Source organism: Capra hircus (genome assembly GCF_001704415.2).
Source record: "Capra hircus breed San Clemente chromosome X unlocalized genomic scaffold, ASM170441v1, whole genome shotgun sequence".
NCBI lineage: Eukaryota > Metazoa > Chordata > Mammalia > Artiodactyla > Bovidae > Capra > Capra hircus.
This window is the reverse complement of record NW_017189516.1, coordinates 21410826-21424268: the sequence shown is the minus strand read 5'-3', so window position 1 is coordinate 21424268 and position 13443 is coordinate 21410826. Positions and strand designations below refer to the sequence as shown.

Here is a 13443-nt window from a genome sequence, read left to right as displayed (position 1 = left end):
GCAGATGACACCATCTGCAAATGAAGAAGAACTAAAGAGACTCTTGATGAAAGTGAAAGAGGAGAGTGAAAAAGTTGGCTTAAAACTCAACATTCAGAAAACGAAGATCATGGCATCTCGTCCCATCATTTCATGGCAAATGAATGGGAAACAGTGGAAACAGTGTCAGACTTTATCTTTTTGGGCTCCAAAATCACTGCAGATGGTGATTGCAGACATGAAATTAAAAGATGCTTGCTCCTTGGAAGAAAAGTTATGACCAACCTAGACACCTTATTAAAAAGCAGAGAAATTACTTGGCCAACAATGGTCCGTCTAGTCAAACTTTGGTTTTTCCAGTAGTCATGTATGGTTGTGAGAGTTGAACTATAAGGAAAGCTGAGTGCCGAAGAAATGATGCTTCTGAACTGTGGTGTTGGAGAAGACTCTTGAGAGTCCCTTGGACAATAAGGAGATCCAACCAGTCCATCTTAAAGGAAATCAGTCCTGAATATTCATTGGAAGAACTGATGCTGAAGCTGAAACTCCAATACTTTGGCTACCAGTTGTGAAGAACTGACTCATTTGAAAAGACACTGATGCTGGGAAAGATTGAAGACGGGAAGAGAAGGGGACGGCAGAGGATGAGATGGTTGGATGGCATGACTGACTCAATGGACATGAGTTTGGGTAAACTCTGGGAGTTGGTGATGGACAGGGAGGCCTGGTGTGCTGCAGTCCATTGGGTCGCAAAGAGTTGGACATGACTGAGGGACTGAACTGGCAACTTTTACAGGGCTTCCCTGGTGGCTCAGATGGTAAAAGAATCTGCCTGCAATGCAAGGGACCCAGGTTCAATCCCTGGGTTGTTAACATTCCCTGGAGAAGGGAATGGCTACATACTCCAGTATTCTTGCCTGGAAAACCCCATGAACAGAGGAGCCTGGCAGGCTGCAGTCCATGGGGTTGCATAGAGTTGGACAAGACTGAGTGACTAACACACACACACACAACCTTTATATCTGTTATCCTTTTAATCTTTACCATCAGTCAGGCTTGTCATAAACTTTTTGCATCCTGACTATCCAACCTATCCAAATTTTCTCCCAGATTTTCCTGTTCCTTCCCTTCTTCCTCCTCCTACTCATCTTTCTTTCTTTCCTACCATTTAATTCAGGCTCATTGAGAAAATCAAATAATATAGAAAAAGTGAAAGTCACTCAGTCACGTCCAACTCTTTGCAACCCCATGGACTGTAGCCTGCCAAGCTCTTCATGTTTCCCGCATTGCAGGCAGATTCTTTACCATTTGAGCCACCAGGAAAGCCCAAGAATACTGTAGTGGGTATCCCATCCCTTCTCCAGGGGATCTTCCTGCCCCAGGAATTGAACTGGGGTCTCCTGCATTGCAGGCAGATTCTTTACCAGTTGAGCTACAAGGGAATTCCTAATATAGAAATACATACATTAAGAAGTAAAAATTCTCCATTTACTCTCCACTCTAATCCCAGTCCCTGTTCCAGAGGTAGCAACCAATATAAATTTGCTATACATCTTTCCCCTTTTCTGGGAACTTACAAATATAAACATATTTGTTGTTGTTCAGTTGCTCAGTTGTGTCAGACTCTTTGTGACCCCATGGACTGCAGCACGCCAGGCTTCCCTGTCCTTCACCATCTCCCAGAGCTTGATCAAACTCATGTCCATTGAGTTGGTGATGCCATCCAACCATCTCATTCTGTCATCCCCTTCTCCTGCCTTCAGTCTTTCCCAGCATCAGTGTCTTTTCCAATGAGTCGGCTCTTTGTATCAGGTAGTCAAAGTATTGGAGCTTCAGCATCAGTCCTTCCAATGAATATTCAGGACTGGTTTCCTTTAGGATGGACTGGTTGGATCTCCTTGTTGTCCAAGGGACTCTCAAGAGTCTTCTCCAACACCACAGTTCAAAAGCATCAATTTTTCGGTGCTCAGCCTTCCTTATGATCCAGCTCTCACATCCATATATGACTATTGGAAAAACAATAGCTTTGACTATATGGACCTTTGTCGGTAGAGTAATGTCTCTGCTTTTTAATATGCTATCTAGGTTTGCCATAGCTTTTCTTCTAAGGAGCAGATGTCTTTTTAATTTCATGGCTGCAGTCCCCATCTGCAGTGATTTTGGATTCCAAGAAACAATCTGTCACTGTTTCCATTGTTTCCCCATCTATTTGAAATGAAGTGATAGGACCAGGTGCCATGATCTTAGTGTTTTTGAATTTTGAGTTTTAAGTCAGCTTTTTCACTCTCCCCTTTCACTTTCATAAAGAGGCTCTTTAGTTCCTCTTTGCTTTCTGCCATAAAGGTGGTATCATCTGCCTATATGAGGTTATTGATATTTCTCCCAGCAATCTTGATTCCAGCTTGTGCTTCATTCAGCCTGGCATTTTGCATGATGTACTCTGCATATAAGTTAAATAAGCAGGGTGACATATCTAGAAATATACAGATATTTTAATTCATAAATAGTATCATACTATTCATATCATTCTGTGATTTCAGAGTAAATAATAATAATAAAACCTCTTTTCAGAGTAGTTCCTGCTTTTAAATGCTGAATAACATCTTGTTGTACAGATGTACCATGTATATAATCAGTCCCATAGTGATGGATTATTATAAGTATTACAGTAAATGTCCTTATAGATGCCTCTTTGTGAACAATAGTGTTTCCCTAAGATAGAGTGGTAGTAAAGCATGCACACCTCCTCCATACACATAGAGCTGTGAATGAGTGGAAAAGGAGTAACAAGATAGGAATAGGAGGCTCTGTTCATTGGTTTTATTTCCTAACAGGAGAACTAGAGGCAATGTAAGGGGAAACTTGGGCCTTTAGAGAATCTGAGTTGATAGGCTTGTACAGCTGGAAATAGAATAGCAGATCTCTCTTTAGCTGAGCAATCTATCCTGAGCTTCAAAGATATACTGGAAGTATGCTGTGCTCCTTCCTCATGGAACACAAAGTGTGATCCCTTTCTAGGGACAACTACAGACAAGCCTGGAATGGAGGAAAAAAAGAGAAAAAGCAGCAGCTGACAAGAAAAGCAGGGTGTAGGATGGAGGCCAGATAAGCACTGCATACTCAAGCACTACAAGAGCTAGGGGGAGGCAGAGAGCACAAGGTGGGCAGGAAAGATCAAGGGAGGGCTTTGTGCAGAGACAAGAGCAACCACACAGGGCTGTGTGTATGCAGTGAGACTAGCTTAGCTCGAGGAGTAGAGTTTTGCTAAGGAGCTGTGGGAGCAAGAGAAGCCTGCAAAGGTTAGGATGTGTGTATGCTGGGTGGAGGGGGTCATTGGATGTTTCTGAGCACAGGTGATTGCTGCCTTTCTGAAGATCCCCAGGGTGACCATGTGGAGGATAGCCTGGTACTGCAGCCTGAAGTCAGGGAGACTAGGGAGTCAGTGAGGATTCACAAAGGACACTAGCAGTGGAGATGGGGAGAGAGAAGCTGTGAAGAACAGACAGACACACAGCAGGGCTTGGTGACCAGATGGTAGGGGGCAGGCAGAGGAAAGTTAAAGATGATGACATCATGTACGCAAAGGACAGTGCTAACAGAAAAACCACCAACAGATACAGAGCCACTGGGAAGGAGAGCTCCTGGGGAAGAAAAGGGTGAGTATCCCTTGCAGAGCCTCACAGAGAACCAGGCACCTAGCAGACACCTGATCACTGCTGGAGGCATGGGAAAGATGCACAGATGGATAGTTTCCTTCTAAGTGTATTGAGTTTGAATTGTAGGTTGTTCATGGAAGGAAGGGCCATGTGCTCAGTGGGCTGTTTTCTCTCTGGGGCCCATAGGCAGACCGGCCACATAGGTGTGGTTGCTGGACACTGGCTACTGGGGACAGGGCTGAGAGCTAGTGACTCCACTGGGACTGGGAAACCCTCTCTGCAGGGCTAATTTCATATCCTAAGATGGCACTGGCTCAAATTGAATTGATATTGGTTGGCTGGCAGGGGGGAAGCTGTCAAAAAATTTCCAGCCTTACTACTAAGAAGCAGAGCCAGAGAGAAATTTTTTCCTTCTCACTGTGGTCCATTAGTATGATTAATAATAAATATTCAACCCAAACTCTAGTTTTTCTTTCCAAGAAGTAGGTAGAAGATGGTTAAAAGCAAGATTTCTCTACTGCTCAGTTTCTACTCTCAGCCATATTATAGCAAGAAGACTTCTTCCCTTTGGGGAGACAAGAGTATATTTTTCTGTTATTTTCTTGTTTGTGTAAAGGGCACAGCTAGACCAATGCTTGGGCTGCTGATCCAAGGGAATTAAGAGAGAGAGAAGGACTTGGAGTGTGTAGCCTCAAGCTTATGTTTGTCCTCATCTCTCTGATACATATCTCTTCTATGAATGAAGGAGAAGAACAACTCAGAGGCTCAATTAATTCCTTAACCAAGCATCAGCCAAGAGCAATTGTGCAGAGTTAAGCTGAAGAAATCAAATTTAGATGTAAAGAAGGACTTTCTAACAGTGATGAAAATGAAAAGCAGCCCTCTGAGTGATGGGAAACTTTCAACTGTTTACCATCCAATGGACTGGGTGGAGGAGGGGGAGGGCTTTTTTATTCAAAGTACTCCTGGCATTCAGGACTACTCCCTACCTACTTACTCTCTGATATTGCTTGTCCTGCACTATTGTGTCCTCTGAAAGAGGAATGCAATTTAGAATGCAGGAGCTTGTTTACTGCAGTGAGCTTATATCTTGAGTGGGAGGTTCAATCTCATTTCTCTCTTGAGCTTGACATGGGCTTTCACATAAATCAGCCTTATGCAGTTCCTGCTTGCTGTTTCTTAACTCTCACATTCAGAGTTGCTGCAGCTCTGGAACAGTCCTAGCCCCTTAGGAATCCTGAGCCTTTCCACTAAACTCCATGTATGGACCTAGAGCTCAGGTCAAATTTCTCCTTTTGTATCTCCTACTCCTGATTCAGACACCTCCACCCTAGCTTCATTGGACTCCACTTTGAGAATGTCCCTGTACTGCCTCTCATCTAGTTTTACTGCTTGAAAAAAAATTGCCTGTTCCTCCTTGAACTTTGAATTTAGTTCTTCTAAATACCCAGGTGTCTTCATACCTCTTATTTCCCTTACCCAGCCAACATATGAGGGGATGTTTAGCCCTTATTTTTACGTCTTCTCTCTACAAACACTGGAATAAACCTCATCATATCTGAATCTAATTGTTGAGATTACTTTGGCCCCAAGAAGACTGAAGTAACTCAATTCACATGGGATCATGGTCGGGTGCAGGGTAGGTGGGAGGGTTCGGAAGTTATGGCCATACAGGTATGACATATTTTACAAAGAGGTAAAAACAAAGGTGTGTTTCAATGGCCATCCTGAAGAACAAGAGAGCACCTCAGCTTCCTCTGCTCTGCTTTGGAGACATGGAGATATCAAATATAGGTCCCTCCTAGCCAGGAGGTTTCAAGTTTAACCTTCAAACAATGTTCAGTTGCTTGACCTGTAATCACCATACCAAGCTTCTGTCTGATAAAGTAGGGGTGACACTACTCTTCTGGTTCTAGTCTTCAAAAATTCTTGCTTGTATTATGGAAACAGCTTAACTGAGTTCTTTGTCTTCTCTATTACTTCTGAATCCATTCTCCACACTGGTTGCCGGATCTTGAGTAAGTTCTTTCCTCTTTTGGATCCTCAGTTCCCTTGACCTGAATGAGGTCTAGACTAAACACTCACTGACAGCCTATGTTTTCCTCTCATTCCCCACCCTTCTCCTCCCCAGGGGGCCAACCACCTCCTCCTCTCTCAGCCTCTCTTTCCATCAATCTCCTTAACGTCTGAACCCTTTGACTTCCTTCCCCTCACTTGAACTCCCGAGTCTCTTTTCCCTTTTAATACTGTGTTCAGATGCTTGACATTCCCTAACCAGGTCTCTCTCTCTCTCTCTCTCTCTCTCTCTCTCTCTCTCTCTCTCTCTCTCTCTCTCTCTCTCTCTGTGTGTGTGTGTGTGTGTGTGTGTGTGTGTGTTTGGGGCATGGCATGTGGGGAATGACACACAGGGACTTTCCACTTTCCAGGATGGATAATGAAAGTTGGCGTTTCCAATCAACTTCCCCTCCCCTTTTAAGCACGTAGCCTAGTTCTAGGCCCCTGTAGGCTCTAGAATATGAATGAAGGAATCAGTGAGTTCCTTGAACTCCTGGAGGAAAAGGGCCACTGCAATGTCAAGGAATATGATTGATGTCGTTGCTACCCATGCTGCTGAGGCTTTCTGGGGTGCACTGTTCTTCCTTGGGTCAACTGCTTAGCTCCAGAAAATGGTTTGGGCAGGGAACTTTGCTTACCCTAACACTTATCAATGAATCTTGACAGCAGTGGGAGAAGCTGAGGCACATTGACACATGGACCCCGTTGAGGTGGGAAAGCAGAGGAGTACAGAATAGGACTGCTGACTCCTGAGAGAAAATGCAAAGCCAGTCCTTATGAAACACTGCTAGACTCATCCATTGTCCTAGGAAGTTTACTTCCTTTCTTATCCTTTTATAACGTCAGACTGGGAAAGGACCTTGGAAGCCCAAGAGTTCAGCCCTTTCTTGTTACAGAAGGGGAACCTCAAGCCCAAAGAGGGGACAGGGCTTATCCAAGGCTACATAGTGGTCAGAGAGGGAGTTAATGGCAAAGCTATGACTAAAATCCAGATGTCGTGACCATCCCTCCCAAATATCTTTTTCACTGCCCCAAACTGGCTCATCATCCCTGAGGTATACATTGCCCTACCTCACAAAAAATACTCAGACCATGCCTCCACACAGTTACCAGTGGATACGAGAAAGGATAGCTATGGCCCATCACTTTCAAACTAAAGCTCAGACTTAACTAGATGACTGCTACTGTTTAGAACACCTCTATGCTGGGATTCTGTGACCTTGACAAGAAGCAGGAAGGGTTCTGGCAGATGTATCTTAAAGGAATGGACTAGGGTGTATCTAACCTGGCAGAATTACCAGAAAGTGAATCACATATCAGTAAATATGTTGCAGTGGGACTACAGGATCAGGATTTCAAAAAGTTGGAGACTGGTATTTGAAGGAACGAAAGTGAATAGAGGACAGATATAGGAAAAAGGAGTCCATTTTTGATAAAAAAAAAATGAGGATTGAGCAAGGATGGGGACAAACTATGATGGGAAAAGTCATATAGAATTCTGCAGAAGAGAACTGATGAAGCGTTGGAGAACCTGAGGCTGGTTAGCCAAGAGAAGAGAAGTTTCAGGCGAACATGAGATCTTCAGATCTCTGAGTTGTTTGGCAGAGTAGTAGATTTGTGTGGCCTCAGTTGAGATCCATAGGTGGAACCACAGAAGAGTTCAGATACACGCAGGAAGGACTTTCGGAGAGTCAGAGCCCTTTTGACAGGTAGTGAACTCCCATTAGTGTAAAGTTGTAGTCAGGGCTGTAAGCCTCTTTCCAGGGTGCGGCCTAGGGCCCAGCCCTACTTGGGAGGTGGGGCCGGATGGCCCGGATGCGAAGGGCCAAGGTCTGTGAAGGGAGTGAGAGAGGAGGCAGGCAGGCCCGGGTGAGGGCTGGGATCGCCCACTGAGGCGCCCAGGCCCAGCCAGGCCCCCAAGTAGCTGGTGTGGCCTGGCAGGGCTGGTCTGGGCGGGGCGAGGCTGGCGGCCGGCTAGAAGGCGGGCGCGAGGGCGGGGAGCGGCGCGGAAGCCCGGCCACATAAAGGAGCGGGCGGTACGACAGGGGCGGCTCTTTCCTGGGTGGGGTTTGTGAAGTCGTGGCCCGTTAGCAGGAAGCCGAGCAGTCGTCCCGACGCTAGAGAGAGACCCAATCCGAGCCCCCAGTCCCCGGAGTCAGCCGTGTGTACTGCGTGCTCAGCGCCGTCCGACAGCTTCTGGCCAAACTTCGCCAACTCTGCTCCCTTTGTCGCCACCATGCCCAAAACGGTGAGTGTCTGGGGTGGGCGCTGCCGGCCCTGGGAGCTCTTGCTGACCCTCGTAGCGCTTTGCCGATGGCCAGGGTCTTGGCCAGCCACGCGTCGGGTCGCGCTGCCGCGCCCTCGGCCGAGGCCTGGAGCAGGGAGGACTAGGGGCGGAGTCCAGTTCTGGCGCGTCCTGGAGTGTAGAGGGGTCCCGGGGTAGAAGTGTGGGCCGGGCGGGGCCGGCCTCTTTCTCAGATTCTAGTTCCTTGTGTCTGGAATGCCATAGTAAGGAAGATTTCCTTAAGGGCCCAAGGTCTCTTTTTACCCCCGAAGGGCCCTGGACGCAGGGTAGAGAATTCTCATCCGGAGGAAAACAGTTACCTCAGTCCAGGAATTGGCGCTTTTATGGGGCCAGGCTGCCTCAGACCAGGATGGGCCATGGGAACCGAGAAGCAAGTAGAAGGGTGGGAGCTGCTCAGGGCGGATCCCGCACCCCCACTCACCTTTCCCACAGCCTCCCCAGGAAGCTTCAGCTGTTTCCCACTAGAAGAGGAGAGTTGTGGACAGACTCATCGAGGCCACTTACTCTTTCCCAGGAGCACTAACACTTCACTAGACACCAGTCTGAAAGGAGGGAAGAAGACTTTGAGAAGAAGACTGGTTTTTTCCTTCTCTTCACTCGCCAAATCCCTGCCTTTCCCATTACTCACTGGCTATTTCCTCCTGTCTACTCCAGACTTTTCTGTGAGGTGTGGACTCTTCTGTGGGGCCACACCTTTCTAGAGTGGTGGTAGCTTCTAGGATCTGGTCTCCACCCCACTGTTTTGAGAAGAGAAGAAGCCTCCTGGGAGTGGGGCCTAGGGGGGCCGGATGCCCAGGAGGGAGGGGGGAGGGATGTGCCTGAATAATGAGCCCTGCTTGCTTTTGTGCAAGTCATGCCAAATGGCTGCCGAGGCCCTTCCCTTGCTCTGGAAGGCTGGGTGACCACCCTGGCTTGAATCTCTTAGGCCAAGCAGCTTGTTGCACTGGCTTAGGCTATGTAGTTCTGCCAGACCCTTCTTCTGAGGACAGCCTGAGCCTTGTAGAACTGAGATAGTGACTAGCAGTGGTGGGGAGGACTGAGGGTCCCTGAAAGAAATGGCTGGGGGACAGTACTTTGGGTGTGTGCTGAGCTTTGGTTGCCACGTTGCTGTGTTCCAGCCTCACTGCCAAGTGATTCTTTCCTTTCCAGAACCCTGTCCTTCAGAAACAGCAAGTTTTCAACAAGTGTATACTCCCACCATCTTCATCTTTTCATTGTTCATGGTTTTATGACATGGGGCTTTTCCACACACTCCCCACTCCCATCCCACATACACACAAAGTGAGAGAGAATGGTTTTGAAAAAAGAGGGAGTGGGGGAACAGTCTCTGCCTTACAGAGGATTGTAAAATTCCTTCCAGTACCCTCTCTTTGGTTTTATCTCTGTGGTTGACTCCCTGGCTCTTCTTCAGGTGTGTCTTTGCCTAAATAGGTGTGTGGATCTCTGGGAATTGACTGTGCCCTGCAACACATGTGGTATCTCTCATCCTCAGTTCTGAAATATCTGTTATTTAAATGCAACTTTAATGGGCCTGAAAATGGTTTCAAAGTTTTCTAAACCACCATATCTCAATGAAAAGTGACAAAGAAGACAGCATGGTGATCTTCTTCCTGTTGTGGAGAGAGACTGGAGTATGAGCTGTTGGAGGTCAGGCCTAGGGTAGTGAAAGTATTTTTATGCAGACTGACTGAATCATGCTGGAAGGAGAGGGCTAAATTTTGATAGACTGGAAGCTTTGGAGAATTTCCCATGCTTTTTGCTTCAAAGAAAGTTTAACTTAGGAGAAACAACTGTATTATGCCTGTTAAGACCATGGAATCTTAACCTGAAAGGACTTTACACACTATCTAGTAGATCTCTCTCTCAACTAATGAGGATATTTAGGCCTAACAGGAAAGGACCTACCACCTAAGGGCACATGATGACAGAATCAAGATTGGGGTCCATGCTTCTTGATGCTCATCCCATTGACCCTCTATTCTCACTTACTGAAGTATTATTGAAGTTGAGCCCCTTCTCTTGCTCAAAGCAAATTGACCTTTATTTTCAGGACTCTCTGGTCCGTAGATAAAAGGAAGTGGATGATTTGGGCAGAGTAACTAATGTTGGCATTTGTGTGGTCTCCTGGTGAGAGTTCCAGGTGTCACAAGGTACCTCCTGTTACTTTTCTCATTCCTTATCCCACTGTTGAGGTATCCAGGGGCACACTTCTAGTTCACTGCATACCAGCTAGTAACTTTAATAAAGGGAGAAAATTCCTTATTTTCCATTCCTTCTTCACTAGTGTGTGTGTGTGCATACTCAGTCACTAAGTCATGTCTGACTCTTTGCACCCCCTGGACTGTAGCCTGCCAGACTCCTCTGTCCATGGAATTTTTCAGGCAAGAATACTGGAGTAGGTTGCCATTTCCTCCTCTAGGGGATACTCCCAACCCAGAGATCAAACCCACATCTCCTCCGTCTCCCTCATTGGCAGGAAGATTCTTTTACCACTGAGCCATCTGGGAAGCCTACTTCACTAGTGTGTTTTAGGTTACTTCTGAAGCATGACAGATAAGGAAGATAGTGGAAAAATGAATTCATTCATTCATATGAACCAATGTCTACAGTCTGTCCAGGCTTGGTCTCACTTTTACAGCCCATTTTCTCCCTTAGTCACCTCAGTTCAGTTCAGTTCAGTCGCTCAGTCATGTCCAACTCTTTGCGACCCCATGAATCACAGCACACCAGGCCTCCCTGTCCATCACCAACTCCCGGAGTTCACTCAGATTCACATCCATCGAGTCAGTGATGCCATCCAGCCATCTCATCCTCTGTCGTCCCCTTCTCCTCCTGCCCCCAATCCCTCCCAGCATCAGAGTCTTTTCCAATGAGTCAACTCTTCGCATGAGGTGGCCAAAGTACTTGAGTTTCAGCTTTAGCATCATTCCTTCCAAAGAAATCCAGGGCTAATCTCCTTCAGAATGGACTGGTTGGATCTTAGTCACCTAGCTCCCTTTAAATCTGTTAAAACATGCCTTTCTGCATCCCTGCCCCCAACCAACTCTTGTATTCTGTGCCTCTACTTGCCAGTTTCCTGAGTCCACTTTAACTAGCCAGAATACAGGAGCTTATTAACTGCCATCTATACTTTGATGATGATAAGACAGTTGTTAAAAAAAAAAAAAAAAGTTTTCTCCCCTCTCTACCCTCTTTAAATTTTTCTTAGATCACAAAGTCTTTGGGACTCTGTATTCCCTAAAAAGTGATTGTTTTGAATTTTCAAGGTGTTCCTGAGTTTTTGGTTTATTGTTCTCATGGCAAAAGTGAGACCCACAAATAGGACGGGCTGACCTAGAATGATGCAGTAAGTCTGTAGAGAGGTTAAGATTTAAATCTGTGACTTAATTACAGGATCATTCTTGGTAAAACCTCTTCAGTTTGTTGAGTTTTTAGCTCTAGCTCAACAGGTCAAGGGAAAGGTGATCTAATGGTCATTGATGGGACCATCCATGTGAGCAGATGTAAAGAACCCAGCTCCTTAAAGTATTTGAGGGCTTCAGGGTCTGCATTCGGCTAAACTTTAACAGGGGTATGTGGACTGTTTATTCTCCTGCCATTCCTGGCATTGCTTGAGCCACTCGAGTGGCACTAAAGTGGTACTTGGTGAATAGAAGGCAAAATATCAGTCTTTTAACCCTTGAATCAGCCCTGCCTGTAGACTTCAAGGGTGGACAAGGGATCAGGAATGGAGGTTGTGTGAGAGACTGCTCTTTGGATTCTGCATCTATCTTTCCACTTCTTTGGTTCTCCAGTTCACTTAGCCCTCTGTGAAAGTTTAGATGGTAGAGCAGAAACCATCTTGGAGATTTTCTTTAGGCTTTTTCTTGAATAGCTCTCTGGGCAGAGATGGGCTAGTGGGGCAGGAGAACCTTTGTGTGACCCTCAAAGGTACCAGCTAATCTATATTCTATCATCTTAGGCTTGGGGAAGGGGAGGCTGCTCTGTGAGTAGGTGACAGAGATGGTATGGATCACAGGTCTACTAACTCTTCATTATTATCTAGCTACCTGTAACAGTAGCTTATTTTAAGGGTGTTTTCACTTTTCTCTTTCTTTCTCCTCTCAGGAGATTGCTGTACTGAATGATAGAGCTGGAAGGTATATTTAGAGGTCATTTGTTCTATTTCTCTGACTCCAATTCTCTCTGGATAAGATCAGTTGACAGCTAGATTTACTCTGAAATTATTCTAACAGTGTTACCTGGCAACAGTATATCTAGGTCCTTTTGTGTCTTCTGGGAGTCCCCCTCACTGGAATTTCAAGACTTAAGGTCCTTAGAAGGGAGAATATCTGGCTACCCACACTACTTGGATTGGGTCTTTCCTGTTTAATCTGGTGACAATTGGCATCATAATATATTGGGAGCAGTCTGTTTCTGATATTTCAAAGATAGAACTGAGTTTATCATGTGTATCTTTCCCAACTCAGGATATTTTCTCCCTGCTACCTCACTCTATTCTTCTGCCCCCAAAGAAAAAATGGTATAAAGGTAGTTTCTTTTGGTACAGTCTGCTGGTCAAGTGAAAGAGGTAGTCTTATTATGATTGACTGTTTTTGCTGTTCATCCTTCCTCTTATTTCATACTTGATAGAGCTGAAGAAGTTTTCATTTCCAGGTTCTGATGTGTGTTATAGGAGCAGTCACTTGGAGGGTTAGCTTAGGACTGCATTAATTTGGAAGATGAGTGTTGGGAAATGACAGGTAACACTGACTTGATAGATTTCCTTCTTTTTCCATGTAAGAAGGACATCTTCCCTGACCTTAGTTAAGTGATCCAAATAAAGTGGGCCTTTATGCAAGTTCTTTCTTCAGGCCCTCAATCTCTTCAACTTGTTATAAGAGAACTGTACTAGTAATAGATACACTCTAGGGATGCTAAAGCTGAAACTCCAATATTTGGCCACCTCATGCGAAGAGTTGACATTGGAAAAGACCCTGATAATCAGCTGAGAGGGACTGAGGGCAGGAGGAGAGGGGACGACAGAGGCTGGATGGCATTACCGACTCGATGGATATGAGTTTGAGTGAACTCCGGGAGTTGGTGATGGACAGGGAGGCCTGGCGTGCTGCGATTCATGGGGTCGCAAAGAGTCGGACATGACTGAGCGACTGAACTGAACTGAACTGAACTGAACTGAACTGAACTGAGGGACCCTTCTAGTACTGATGTTCCTTTATAAGTTGAGAAATTTCTTTGGATATTGTCATTTATTATAGAGAAATATTTATCATAAATTGAGTAACTCCCTCAGTTTGATCTTATTTTCTTTTTGTAAGTACATCTGTCCATGGAATTCTCCAGGCAAGAACGCTGGAGTGGGTAGCCATTCCCTTCTCCAGGGGATCTTTCTGATCCAGGGATTGAACCCAGGTCTCCTACACTGCAGTTTCTTTACCACCTGAACCA

General features: G+C 45.7%; 1 protein-coding gene across 1 annotated transcript in view; it reads left to right on the top strand.

Moving 5' to 3' along the window:
* Positions 1-7557: 7557 nt before the first annotated feature.
* The window catches only part of MSN (moesin), an 81252-nt gene continuing 75366 nt past the window's right edge, over positions 7558-13443 (top strand). Inside the window, exon 1 of the mRNA XM_005700853.3 lies at positions 7558-7938. Within this exon, the coding sequence (XP_005700910.1) occupies positions 7927-7938 (12 nt within the window). The 5' untranslated portion in view covers positions 7558-7926. The remainder of the gene's footprint in view (positions 7939-13443) is intronic.